The 15,254-nt window shown below is 36.6% G+C and overlaps 1 protein-coding gene across 1 annotated transcript in view; it reads left to right on the plus strand.

The window, feature by feature from the left end:
* LOC126824565 (transient receptor potential cation channel subfamily M member 2) overlaps window positions 1-8,948 on the plus strand; it is a 37,728-nt gene extending 28,780 nt beyond the window's left edge. The window contains exons 19-26 of the mRNA XM_050553797.2: window positions 15-269; window positions 1,812-1,989; window positions 3,094-3,250; window positions 3,766-3,980; window positions 4,611-4,731; window positions 5,906-6,032; window positions 7,184-7,216; window positions 7,820-8,948. Of these exons, the coding sequence (XP_050409754.2) occupies window positions 15-269; window positions 1,812-1,989; window positions 3,094-3,250; window positions 3,766-3,980; window positions 4,611-4,731; window positions 5,906-6,032; window positions 7,184-7,216; window positions 7,820-7,873 (1,140 nt within the window). The 3' untranslated portion in view covers window positions 7,874-8,948. The remainder of the gene's footprint in view (window positions 1-14; window positions 270-1,811; window positions 1,990-3,093; window positions 3,251-3,765; window positions 3,981-4,610; window positions 4,732-5,905; window positions 6,033-7,183; window positions 7,217-7,819) is intronic.
* The last annotated feature ends 6,306 nt before the right edge of the window (window positions 8,949-15,254 follow it).

Consider the following 15,254-nt stretch of genomic DNA (forward strand, 5'->3'; position numbering starts at 1 on the left):
TGTTTCTATTACAGTTTGTAACCAGTGACTCAGTATCTCTGAAGTCTAAGCTAAAGGTGTATATAACTGATTCGTTGAATGTTTTAGACTTAGTGACCATTGTGTTATTTATACTGGGTATTATATTACGGTTTATACCGAACAGTGACTGTTTCGAAGCATCTAGAGTCATTTTCTGTCTCAATCTCGTATCGTTTTATATCAGGTTACTGCGAACATTTGTACCGTACAAACAGATCGGACCTAAACTTGTGATGATTAATAAAATGGTAAGTATTTAGATGTACTGTACTTAATCTGATTAAAATACGTATTGTTTAATGGTCGAGAGCGAGACATTAAGTAATATATTGTAACAACAAGAGGGCCATGAGGCCCGAGTGTTTTTACAACATATTACGCAATGTCTTAAGCTCGAGACCATTAACAAACATAAAATACAGACACATGCACGTGCTTTGCAATGACATACGTCACTCGGGTTCAATATTTTAACTAGTTAAACTTGGCATTTTTATTGTCTGTACGATTATTTGAAATAATGGTACGCCAACATCAAAGGAATACGTCACATCTGTTTTTTTAAAGATTTATATTTCGGTTCGTTTTGTTTGCTTTGGATGACGTACACCACATGAAGATCTGACCAGTTATAGTTGGAAATCGTGTCAGGGGTAATACGAGCTGCTTTTGACTCTATGACGTCAGACATTGATTGATCAATCTGCGTTGACGTTTTTAATAGGATACCAACAGTTCTGTACACCGCACGCCAAGAACTCGCACCAACAGTCCGCTTCACTGGCTAATCCCTCACATCAACCAGAATGCGGGTTATATAACAACTCTTTTAGATTCTAGTGTAGTAAAAAGGAAACATGATCTGTGTTTTAATCAAATTGCACTGTACTGTGCATGATTTAGATTACTCTAGATCTGCGTGTACCATTTTGAATATTCTGACGTAAAATTTTAGCTGATCCCATAAAAGCATTATTCAAGATAACACACACATCATGCAGTTGTTTTCTTAAAGTGTAGCCGTATCAAAGTTGAAACAAAAGCTGGATCATTTTGTTTTTTTACTTCACTGAAATGCTTCTAGGCGTTCGGATGGGACCACAAATAAAGAGTTCAGCTCTTGTACTGGTTGGCATGCACCTACAAGAACATTTGACAGTAGGAAACGCCGCTGTGTGGCAAAATGCCACTAATAGCAGACAGCATGGCCATGGCGGTGTATACCCGTTTTCAGTTAAACCCCATTTTATTGAAATTCATTTTTCTAGATCGAAGAAGTAAAATAAACCAATTCATTCTCCATGCACATTCATATTTTTATTTACAAATGTTCGATTTAATAGGACCTTGAAATAACTATAATATTAATATTTGAAATTTGTATATTTCGTCAATATATTTAACGGGGGGGGGGGGGGGCACCGTGGGTCAGTGAGTAGGTCTTTGTCTCGAAAACCAACGGTCCCCGTGTTGCGCCCCACCCCCGACCCCCGGTGTGGGCTGAGAGAGTTTATCGTTATTTCCAGCGTGGTTCTCCCTAGTCAGTAGTGCGGGGCACAGGCAAACATATAGTCGTTTGGATGGGACGACAAACTGAGGTCGCGTGAACGCATTACCATACACGTAGAACACCCTTCGAAATAAGAGTGGGTCGTAGTGCCGCTGTTCGGGCAAAATTTTCCTCATAGCACACTACAAGGGGTATGTCTGTCTTCATTAGCTCAGTCTGAGCAGATCAGTAAGACGTTGCACATCATTTCAATTCATGTCTTTTCATTTATGTTTATCAGATTTGGCAGGATTTAACACCTTTTATGATCATCCTACTGGTCTTTCTGGTAGCTTACTCTGTAGCGTCGGAAGCATTGTTATACCCAAATACAGAAATATCTTGGAAACTGGTTTACTACCTACCGAGAAAAGCCTACTGGCAGATATACGGTGAACTATTTTTGGATAATATTGAAGGTAAGAAGTGGTCGGACAAAAACAAACCATAATCGACACATGATTCAATTTACGTGGTTCATCCCGGTAATATTAGGTCTGTCGTACAGATGGCATGGTCGATAAGACGAAATACGCTTGAGATCTATGATTAAATCACTATGTCAAGGCCCTATATGTAGATTTTATCAACATTTCCTCCTTGACAACAATGCAACTTTTACTTTAGATGTTTGAAAATTACTATTCTCTTTTAGAGAGGTGCAGGTCCCAATAAACCAATTCCAGTTCTATCTATAGCCGATCCTGATTGTACTATTGATATCGTTTGGAGAGTTGCAGGTCCCAAATAACCAATACCAATTCTATCTATAGCCGATCCTGATTGTAGTATTGATATCTTTTGGAGAGTTGCAGGTCCCAAAAAAACAATTCCAGTTCTATATATAGCCGATCCTGATCGTAGTTTTGGTACCTTTTGGAGAGTTGCAGGTCCCAATAAACCAATACCAATTCTATCTATAGCCGATCCTGATTGTAGTATTGGTATCTTTTAGAGAGTCGTGGCTCCCAATAAACCAGTACCAATTATATCTATAGCCGATCCTGAGTGTAGTATTGGTACCTTTTGTAGAGTTGCAGGTCCCAATAAACCAATACCAGTACTATCTATAGCCGATCCTGATTGTAGTATTGGTATCTTTTAGAGAGTCGTGGCTCCCAATAAACCAGTACCAATTATATCTATAGCCGATCCTGAGTGTAGTATTGGTACCTTTTGTAGAGTTGCAGGTCCCAATAAACCAATACCAGTACTATCTATAGCCGATCCTGATTGTAGTATTGGTATCTTTTAGAGAGTCGTGGCGCCCAATAAACCAATTCCAGTTCTATCTATAGCCGATCCTGATCGTAGTATTGGTATCTTTTGGAGAGTTGCAGGTCCCAATAAACCAATACCAATTCTATCTATAGCCGATCCTGATCGTAGTATTGGTATCTTTTGGAGAGTCGTGGCTCCCAATAAACCAATACCAATTCTATCTATAGCCGATCCTGATCGTAGTATTGGTATCTTTTGGAGAGTCGTGGTTTCCGATAAATAAATATCATATCTATTTGTAGGCGATCCTGATTGTATACAGGATGCTAATTTAAATAGTGATTATAGCAAACAAAGATGTCCGACTGAAGTAGGAAAATATGCAGGCCCTGTTTTTCTTGGAATTTATGTTCTTTTTACAAATGTGTTGTTGTTGAACTTATTGATCGCCATGTTCAGGTAAACACGTGTTTTGTTTACAATGTTAATATATACCAGTATAAGAATAAGTCACACATTAGATGTTCTAGTGTATACATACCATGTACAGCATCAATAACTACTTGTCAGTAACACATTGTTTAGGATCGGTATGCTTACTCTTTTTAGACCATCTGATACCAGTTCTGATTTTTGGACTGCACATAGCTAACAATGTTTTGTTTTAATTAAGTTAGCCCTGTAACAAGGATCCGGAGTGATATGATATTATGTTTGTTTTAATATCTCTTATAATATAATTAATATTATTGTTGAATTTATAGTATTAAATCAAGATTTCCATACTTATCAAAGGGTGAAATAACTAATTTGTAATACTCGTATATCTTAGAAGTTAATATGGTTTTCATGCTTATCTGAGAAAATAATGAGAAGTTAATATTGGCTTTATTGTAGTAAATCATGATTTTCATAATTATCTGCGAAGTTAATATTGTTATGTATTTAATAGTGATATGTATTATTTTTAACAGTAATACATTTGCAAGAATCCAAGAACAATCGAATCTGTACTGGTGTTCTAATTATTTTCACCTTGTTCGTGAATATGATGGTCGTCCCGTTCTTCCTCCACCGTTGATCATCATTGAACATATCTACAGGATATTAAAATCTATAAAATGTCGATGTTCGCGATGTAAACAAGTTCAATCGCATTCAGATGCTAACGTCACCGATACAAAATTTAGTAAGTTTTATTTTTTTATTTTATGTCGATAGATTTTTTTTATTCATGAAAACAATGTTTTAGATGGACACCATAGGACTTGTGTTACAAACGTTTGGCACACAAATATGGTTTCGATATTCAATTTTTTGTCTCGTTGTTTGTATATGACACACGTCGAGTTCCCATTGACAGTGTGAACTTAGGGGATCTCTCGAGTTAGCTTGTTCGATCCCTGCATTGGCCGAGAAAGTTCATCTGGATTTTCCGACGTGGTTTCCCCCTGTCAGTGGTGCAGAACGGACGGCCGGACAAGGACAGCTGTCTAGTCATTCGGATGAGACGAAAAACCGAGGTCCCGTGTATACATTGGAATGCACGTAAAAGATCCCTTGGCAGTTGGAATTCGATATAAGAGTAGGCGATAGTACCGCTGCCCGGGCAAAATTTCCCTCATAGCACACTGTATGGCGTATGCCCGTCTTCATTAACCCAGTATAGGAGCAGAACAGTAGGACGTTAAACCCCATTTCATTTCATTTCATTTCTCGAGTTAGCTAAACAGACGGAAATACTGATTTCACTTTAAAAAATGTCCCCCACGATCCCGTTGTTAAAATCTCATTCTATTCAAATTAAATTTATTTTCAGAAATGACTCTGGGCTATAAAATAGATAATTACTGTGGTCGTTTTGAAAGGATGGCAGCGAAATTGTGTTTACAAAAGAGAAGAGAAGTATCTGTCGATAGTTCCAAATATGTACGACAGTGGTATGTTGGCCAATCTTATATTTAACGACAGTCATAGTGGTTAAATCTATTTGTTACGGTCGCCGAGATGTAAATAAGGTTAGGGAACAGTCCGCACGTGCTAACCATTCGGCCATCCAACCCCGCAACTTTATGGTGCACTGCGTCATGTGAATCAGCTGTAGTCATAAAGAAGTGTAGAGTTCAGTACTTGCTTCATCTTGTGAATTAAAGTTACAATTTTATATTTTTAAGTTATATTTTTAAAATGTATTAAAATAAAGCCTTAAAATAGATGGTATCTATAAACAGTCCTACCTTGTTAAAGAATAATCCTATTAATCCTATAATTCACTATTGCCAGTTGAGAAATTGGCAAAAATATCATTTTCAACTTCAAATTCAAACGTTTGAAGATAGCTATTCCATGGTTGGCAATAGAAAAACAAGGGAGGTAATTTGGAGGTAATTGAGTTATTTCCGGTGTGAAGATGTGGACACAGATCACTAAAGATTGCCCCATTGACTCCAATGTTAATTCTCGTATCTTAGACCGGCTCTAACTTTTTCCCAAATTTTCGTTGGGTAGAACGCTTTCTACCACAGATGGAGCAACATGTGGCAACCACTTGCCCAAAAGCACGTATGAGGTTCTTCATGAAAAACTTGAGATACACAAGCTGGAAGTAGAGACAAGTAAACATGCAATTTCAGGCCCTACATTTCAACGTCACCAACCTCTCAACTCTTGTATCCTTCCGCATCAAAATTATGAATATTCACCAAAACCTGGCAGAAAATGTATTTTCAAACCCTTTTCCTCGATTCTACACCAAAAAGTCAACAAAAATCGCCATGCAAAAGGGGGAAAAAGGAAAAGGGAGAGGAAGACTAAAAATAGCTTTGGCCCTTGTTTCGTGGGTGACGGCGTAGGAATATTTGGTGATCTGTGTCCATGTTTTAAGTGTGAGAAAGATAACCTATGATCGTATAATAGTGAGTTGACAACCTATTGGGAAAAAGACATAGAAATAATTATGTTTTGACTTTCTTAGAAAATATGAAATTGTAACTTTAAAGGTACAATATAGGGAATATTAAAACACACATGTGCTCCAAAAAACGTCATAATAATAACAGTATTGTATATTATATTTAAATTAAATAAGAATATTTAATTACAAATATTTATTAGGTTAGAATCAAATCAGTCAGAGTTAAAGGAAGCTTTGAACAGAGAGAAGACGATAAGTGAAAGTCCTGACCAGGAAAGATCAAGACGAGATATCAATGAGGATAATCTGACAGCCTTGAGACAAGAGGTAGATATGATGAAGGTTTTTATATGATTAAGTGCTATTGAAAATGCACTTACAAGAACTCTTTACAGATTAAAAAAACATACTTATTACTTGCACTTGTTCGGATAAAAACATTATAACTTGGTGGGGGGGGGGGTATCAGTAGGTAGCAACCTTTCAATGTGGAAATAATTCACGTCTAATTTGAAACAAAAAAAAATATTTTAAAACTGTAGCCACTATCGCTTTCAGATTGTCGTCAAAGGAGGTTACTCCTAAACAGAAGATTGCGTACCGCTAAATATCGCAGTCACGAAGTATTTGGCTAAGGGGCATAACTCTGAAACGAAAGGAAACCAGATGATCAATAGAGTTCGTCCCCTAATGATGTCAATGTTTCAAACCCTATTTGAAAAAAAAAATCTGTTTAAAACTATAGCCCCTATCTCGCCCACAAGTTTTCGGAGAATGGAGCATAATTTCAAAACGGAAGGTCACATGCGTACCGAAATAAAACTCAGAAGAGTTATTTTCATCCTAAGCAAATATATTAAAGGGGCATTTTGAAAATATTGGCAGTTCTCAAAATATTGGTAATGTAAAAGAAGTATGCTGAAAATTTCAGTCAAATGGGTCCACTCTGAACCGAAATATTTTCGATTGAATTTTAGGCCTAGCCTCGGTCATCATTACTAAAGTCGGTACGATAAAAAAAAAATAGTCCCGATTAATCATTATCAATGAGCGTTGAGCAGCAGATCGGATTCAAATCCAGTGAAAATGCATAAGATGGCATCGAGAGTTGATTAAAGTCTTCTCACGTTAATAAATGTCTAATTAATAGTTTATATAACATTTCAGGCCTAAAGAAAGACCTGCAGTAGACAAATTTAGCTCTTGCATAATGTATCTTTAAGTTCCAACATACTTCACGTATCTCCATAACGGAAGGTCAGATGCGCACCAAAATAAAACATGTTGCGTAAAAGTCAAGGGGCATAACTGCACAAGGGAGGTCCGATGTACAGGGAAGGGGTCATACACCTGTAAATCTGGCCGAAGGTGAAGATAACAAAGTAACAAGGCTGTCACGATCATTTCTATTAGATAAAATCGACTGAAAGGAATTATACATTATTTTCTTTTGACGTTTTAAATTTTGCAATTTACAGATTGATGCCAACCAGAAGAAAATAGAAGTCCAGGTTAGTTAAATGTCTAGTGGTTGGGGTGACTTACTGGTATAGAGTGCCGCACTTCGACCTCTAGCTGGCCGGTCAGCTCTGACTTACGGTTGTGGTATGTGGCTTGGAGATAGGGGCGCCTTCTCAACAACGTGGGTTTACTCCGGGTACTCCTGTTTCCAGCCACAGGAAAGACCCCTGCGCATGCGCTAAGATAATTAAAATGAAAAATAAGACTTTTTTGCGGTATCACCTTCGGTGGAAGCAGAAGTTAAACACTGAGAACAACAACAACTCTAAACATCAATCCTGTCCATAATAACATATTTCATGTATTGGACGCTAAATCTTTAATAAACAACTACAACAATGTCTAAACATCAAGGAGAATACAATCTTTTATTTAATTAAAAATCTATTTGAAGTAAAATAACCGAGGGTGTATGACCAAGTGTCATGTTTATCCAATTTATATTAACTTGTAATTTTACTCAAAATCTATTCATTTATGCTATTGAAAGTGCTTTGTTATTCCTATTGATGCCAAATGATTTATATAACATAAGACCTGAAAACGAAACTTTATCCAGATTAATAACAATAGTTTTGTTGTTTTTATTTTAGATGAAAGAGATCTTAAATTATATATCCAGTGTATCAGACAAAAACATCAACTAGAGTACCAATCTGTTTCACAGAGGATTACGAAAGTCTTCTAATATCTCTGTAAAGCTTTCATTTGTATGCCGAAGATACTCAATGATATATTTCATTTACACCTAAATTGTCCATCTTCTTTCAATTTGTCAAAATTGCAACTTGAGAACTGTATTAGTGAAATTAGAAAATGGATGTCAAAATACTTTCTAAAATTGAATGATGATTAAAACTGAATATTAGTTATTAGGCTCAAGGCATCAATTAAGTAAATTTGCACATGATAACCACCCTGTTGTAATTGACGTGGCAAGGAGTAGGGTCGCCTGTCCAACCTCGTGGGTTTTCTCCGGGTCCTCCGGTTTCCTCCCACTGCTAAAGACCCCTACGCGCAAGCGAATTATTGAAATAAAATTAAACCATGTGTTAGTCCCGAAATGACCTAGTTTGTGTCGAGTGGACGTTAAACCCCATCTCTCTCTCTCTCTCTCTCTCTCTCTCTCTCTCTATCTCTCTCTCTGTGTTGTAATTGGTAATTGTGATATATTTTCATCTTATTCTGCTCGTAATATTGGTGCAATCTTTGATAGTTTTATGCTTATGGGAGCTCAAGTAAATAATATTTGTAAATTGTGCTATTTTAATTATTTTATATAGGTAAAATACGTAAATTTGTAATTGTAGAGGCCATTCTTAAAAGTCACTTGTTAATTATCTGGTCACTTCTCGGTTAGATAACTTTAATTGGGTTACCTTTAAAGCTTATAGATAAATTACAAAAAGTACAGAATACTGCGGCTAGAGGTGTTACTTTAACTAAGAAATGTGACCACATAACTCCGGTTTTATATACTTTACACAGGTTACCTCTTAAATATCGTATTGATTTTAAGATTTTATTACATACTTTTGAATGTTTAAATAATTTAGCTCCTGTACGGACTATTTCTGTTGTCTCGTGTTCTCTTATCTAATGACATTCAATTACTTTATTGAATTGTCAGGTGTCCTCTTACAGTCCCATATAACAACTTTTGGTCTTCGAAGGAATTATTAGTGAGCAGAAATTCGGTCGTGTATCTGTTATCACTCGTCACATCAGTAATTATATAAGGGGTGACTCGTGTTTCCCTTTGTATAGATATGTATAGATACATATACAATAATTAAGGATACGGTATAGGAGATTAGATAAAGAGCTGATAGTTTTCACTATAATAGTTACAAACTAGATCATGTAAAGGGAACATGCTGACAATTTCAGGTAAATTGTTCCACTCTGAACCGAGATATTATCGATGGAATTTTAGGTCTAGCCTCAATCATAATTACTAAAGTAACGGAACCGTAAATAAAACATAGTCTCGATTATCCAGTTTTGCATTTAATCATCAATGAGCGTTGAGCATCAGATAGGATTCAAATCCAATAAAAATCGAACACATAAGGAGGCATCGAGAATTGATTAAGGTCTTCTCGTGTTAATAAATGTCTAATTAATTATATAACATGTCAGGCCAAAAGAAAGACTGCAATAGGCAGATTTAGCTCTTGTATAATGTACGTTTAAGCATAAAAACACAAATCATATTTGAGGGAGATTAAACAGTTAAATCATTCAATATGTTCTAATTTCATAAATTAGTAAATTAGTAATTTTTCGAACTCATTTGCATAAAATACAGGACACATAATTATGCCTTGATATCAAAACTAATTAAAAAATTGCTTCGGCAAGCATCTTATATTCCAGTCGTACATAATGATTTCAACAGTGTCACTTCTTTGAAATGGTTTAGACATGATGAATTGGTAAGTTTTGGACATTTCCAGGTTTAGTATATCATGAATTGTGCAGTAGATTCTTCTTCCTTGGAGTTTTACGTACGCTTCCACCAAGGGTGATATCGCAGACGAGCTGTAGATTCATTGTCACCCCCTTGAATTACTTTAGGATACAATTTAGGTTTTGGTTTGAAAATTAGGTTACAACACGACAATTATGTTACAACACGACAATTGGGTTACAACACAATTATGTTGCAATACGACAATTAGGTTACAACACGACAATTAGGTTACAAAACCCCAAAAAGGATCAGAAAACATGCAAATCTATTTGTGAGAATGCTATAAAAAACGTAACTTTAAAGAACTATAACAATGATTCCAAACCCCAGGAGATGAGAAAATAAGGCTAATTTATTTGTGAAAAAGCTAAAGAACAAACGTGGTTTTCAAGGACTAATAATGATAATAATAATAATATTAACAATAAAAATTACAATAGCTAATCCACTTACGGTTAATCAGGCATAAAACTTCAAGCAAGTAATTCTACACTATTATAGTAAACAATTTGGATCCCGTTGCTAGACAAGATAAACAAACCGTGAAAAGTTGGTTGAATTTATTTTAAAGGGATATCGACACTCTTGATCGTCCTTAGTTTGTTAAATTTATTTCGAAAGGGTATTGACACCCTTGATCGTCGTTCTGTGTAAAATACGGAGCCCAATTTGTGATACTGGATACTGGGTTTCCGGAGTGGCCTCGTGTCCCACGGCTAGATTGTCACAAATAATCAGGTCACCTTCCTCCCACTGAAAATAAATGCAGAACAAAATCCATGAATAATTAGCACTTAGAACAAGTTGAACAGAACAAAATCCATGAATAATTGGCACTTAGAACAAGTTGAACAGAACAAAAAAAAACATGTGTTCAGATTAAATTATTTCAGCTTGGTATAAGGGAGTCGCCGTAGCTCAATGTGTAATATGGTGGCTCGCTATCCAGGAGGTCCCGGCTCATTTCCCCTTGGAAGGACAGAAGGTCTGGTATGAAGTGTCTAGTTGTTCGGATGGGACCAAAGTCCGCAATCATTTGTACACAAATTGGAATTCAATATAAGAGTAGGCTGTAGTATAGCTGTCGGACACAATTTCTCTCATAGCGACAGAGAGAGAAAAATGGGGTTTAACGTCCACTCGACACAAACTAGGTCATTTCGGGACTAACATATGGTTTAATTTTATTTCAATAATAATCGATACTCCATTTTTATTTCCAATTTGGTCTGTAAAACCTGTAACGGAGAGAGAGAAACATGACGGGAAATAATTTAAAAATTCAGCTAATCCCACTCCCAGCGGATATCTCTCAACAAAAGAAAAAAAAAGGGTTTTTTTTTTTATCAAAACAAAGATTTGTACCGTTCGGTCGAAGTACTAAAACAATACATTTCAGCACAAAAACGAGAGAGAATGAGAGAGAGGGAGAGAGAGAGAGAGAGAGAGAGAGAAATGAGGTTTAACGTCCACTTGACACAAACTAGGTCATTTTGGGACTAACACATGGTTCGATTTTATTTCAATAAATCGCTTGCGCGTAGGGGTCTTTAGCAATGGGAGGAAACCGGAGGATCCGGTTAAAACCCACGAGGTTGGACAGGCAACCCTACTCCTTGTCACATACAACCGGGGAATCAAAACCACGCCAGTTGACTCAATGACATACCTTATGATACCGCGCGCACGTGCTAACCATTCGGCCATCCACCGCTCCCCCCACTCCAATTTGGGACGACGATCATGCAGAAACTAATGTATTCCTTCTAACAACCGTACCTTTCGTTAGACTGAGACTCGCCGTCTAAAACCTACCTTCTACAACAATCTACACGATCATGTCTCTCCTTGAATATATCTCGTCGTGTTTTACTAATGTATTTGTGAGCGTTATTCTTAAAGGACCTAAGTCCGTAACTCAAAATCCTCCAAAATCTTCGACATCGAAAACACGAATTATTGGTCAATTTAAATCAACATTGATGATGTAAACTTACCGGGAAAAGATGAGCTTCTGATATCCGATATTTAAGATAAAATAATTTTTTTAACATTGGTACATGAATCGTGTACCATAATGCGCTTCAGCCCCAGTTGTATTGAGAGACTCGAGGGACGAGGCTAGACACATTGCACCAAATCAAATGGAGTTATATAGACTAGAATAACTAGACGCTAGAAATTTGCACTCGATTGAGATTGCCGACTTATTTCGCCGAACATAACTGATTTGAAATTGGAGTAAAAACGGAAACCATTAAATGTAAATCAGTTTATATACATTCATATTACAGTATTATATGCGTTGCGACCCACTTTTGTGAATTTCTAGGTCCCAAATGTTAGCGATTTAGCTCCTTTAATTGCATTTTGACAGTGAAATGTAGCGTATCTTTTAATCCGTACTTGGTAGGTGTAAATATATACGTTTATTGTTATTTAAATGTTCCGTATACTATAAACTATCTCGTTAGAAATATGTCCATTGTAGAAGATTGTTTACTTGTCACCGGGACATGGGATCACGTGAGATTGGATCACGTGCACTTTAATAAATTGTGGTTTATATAAGATAAATGATGACGGATTCAATACAAAGATGACACGCGCAAGGTATAAACTAATTTATAATGTAGTTTGGAGCCGCGGTGGTTCAGTGGGTAAGACGTTGCCTAGCTAACCTGACGGTTCCGTGTTCGACCACAATCTTGGCGGAAAAGGTGCATCGGGGTTTTCCAGCGTGATTACCGCTTGTCTGTTTGACAAGTGATAGCTTATAAACGTTGGGTTATGTAAATCGACTCGTGTAATACTATAAGGGTTGTTTTTGTTCTATTATATGTGCTCAGTTTAATATATTAAATTGGTTAAACAAATGGGTGACAAAGCGGAATAGGCTAAGTAATTATTTTGCAATCTCATCATGATGAGACCGTAGAGAAGACATAATCCGTGAGTTCCTAAAGTTGAGAGGCTGGGGTAGAGACAAAATGTGATGTTTAATCCGTTAGGTCAGAGTTATAAAAAATGTTAAACTCAGACCGTGGATATTTTAATAACTCCTAAAGTATCTCTAATAGATGTTGTAGTTTTCCTGTATTTAGTTTGCTGCATTTGTTATATAAACTTAGTAAAAACATAAACGGCGTTCGAGAGTCAGTTAATTGTTAACTGAAATGATTGATCTTACAACGTAAAGTCAGAGAAAGTGCCACATCCATAGTGTCACACCAGTACGCCTGTGAGCAAGCCGTATGGTCTGGCAAAGAAAAATGTCTGGTCGTTCGGATGGGACGAAAATCCGAGATGCCTTGTACTCTAGATTCGGATATCGTCCCGCTGTTCTGGTAAGAAGAAAATCCCAATAGCGTGTATTATGCCCACCTGCATTAAGACAGGGGATAAATCACACAAAATCTAAATTGGTTTAAAATTGGTTGATATATTATCAGTTACATTTATATAAAAGTTAATATAGTCACTCATACTTGACAATTCTATAAAATATTTAAAACGTTATCCAAGTCAGATAAGGTCTTAAGTTATAATTACCCCAATGATTCAAATATGTAAATAAACTGGTTTGTCTTCTACCATAGTATATGTCTAACAGTATATAGGTCATAATTCATGGGTACATGGAATATGATCAATGTTTAAATGAGAGAGAGAGAGAGAGAGAGAGAGAGAGTGAGAGAGAGAGGGGGTAACGTCCACTCGACATAAACTAGGCCATTTCGGGACGAACACATGGTTCACTTTTATTTCAATAATTCGCTTGCAGTGTGGGTGGGGAAACCGTAGGACCCACAGAAAACCACAAGGTTGGACAGGCGACCCTATGCCTTGGCAAGTACATCCAATGGACTCAATGACAGCCTTATGATAATGCTAGCACGCGCTAACCATTCGCTCCCCCCCTCCCGCCTCCACTAAGACTAGAGAAGCCTTGTCAAAACGTCACATGGAGGCCTATAAGTCAGAACGACTCTAAGCAGTAAATATATTCCACGGAATTGTGACCTAAATACCACTGAATCATATTTATTCTATATCTTGACACAATCAGCTGACATGAAGACCCTGGATGTCTGACGTCTCGACTTTATACACACTTCAATCAATATATACCAACCTCGTGAGTTTTCTCCGGGTTCTCCGGTTACCTCCCACTGCTAAAGAACCCTACGCGCAAGCCAATTATTAAAATAAAATGGAACCATGTGTTAGTCCCAAAGTGCCCTGATTTGTGTCGAGTGGGCGTTAACTCTACCGGTTTCCTCCCAAGATCCCTACGGGCAAGCGAATTAGTGAAATAAAATAAAATCATATATTTAAGTCCCGAAATGACCTGGTTTGTGTCGAGTGAACGTTAAATCCCCCTCCCCCCCCTCTCTCTCTCAATCAATATATGACTACCTGACAGGTAAGTTGTGAACATCTCAGTGTGACTAGGTAGAAACCAAGGAGGTTATTAACACCAACGATATAAATGATACAATGTCTATGAAGATGACAGAAGATAATAGTTTGCACTACCATATATATATATTGTTGCTAACTGACATTTTAGTTCTGGGTGTGTTAGAATAGAATCTGAATGGAGATGGCACTATTTATTGTATATTATGTCAAATATTGTTATTACTAGATACATATATATAAAGATACTAGACAATAATTAAGTTGGTATTATGCTTTGTTCGGATCCCCAGGATTTTTTAGACCAGGTATTTTATTTTATATATAAGGCCAAACCCATTCAACCGAACAAATCGACCAGACCGACGAAAACGACCTAAATATATATATATATGTACATACTATGTCTAAATGTTTGTCCGTGTCCAAATGTCCGTCCACATTCATGTCTGTTTTGTTACAAATTCGTCTGTTTTGTAAACGTCCACTGGCACCTTTTTATTCTTTGCACCTGTTATCTCAGGTCTCTTGCTGTTATCTATTGTCTTCTGTACATATATATAAAAACCTAATTATCCTCTTTTTCACTAATCGCATTTTAAATTATTGCACCTTGTATACATACCATATTATTGTCTGCGATATCACCTCGGTGGAAGCGGACGTAAAATACAACTAACTAACAACAACAACAACATTTTATCATCCCAAAACAGAGACAATTACTACTGCTTAATAAAGATACATTATTGAAGATTAGATAAAGAGCTGGCAGTTCTCACTTTAATAGGGAAAACTAAATAAGGTAAAGGGAACATGCTGAAAAGTTCAAGTAAATTGATGCACTCGAGATATAAGCGATTGGATTTTAAGTCTAGCCTCGATCATCATTACTCTAAAGTCGGTACGATAAAACAAAAGATAGTCTCGATTATCCACCTTTGCATTTAATCATCAATGAGCGTTGAGCAATCAGACATGATTCAAATCCAGTGACGATCGAACACATAAGATGGCATTGAGAGATGATTATGATCTTCTCATGTTATTAAATGTCTTATTAATTATATAACATTTCAGGCCAAACGAAAGACCTACAATAGGCAGATTTAGCTCTTGTATAATGTATT

The sequence above is a fragment of the Patella vulgata genome, chromosome 6 (genome assembly GCF_932274485.2).
Source record: "Patella vulgata chromosome 6, xgPatVulg1.2, whole genome shotgun sequence".
Taxonomy (NCBI): domain Eukaryota; kingdom Metazoa; phylum Mollusca; class Gastropoda; family Patellidae; genus Patella; species Patella vulgata.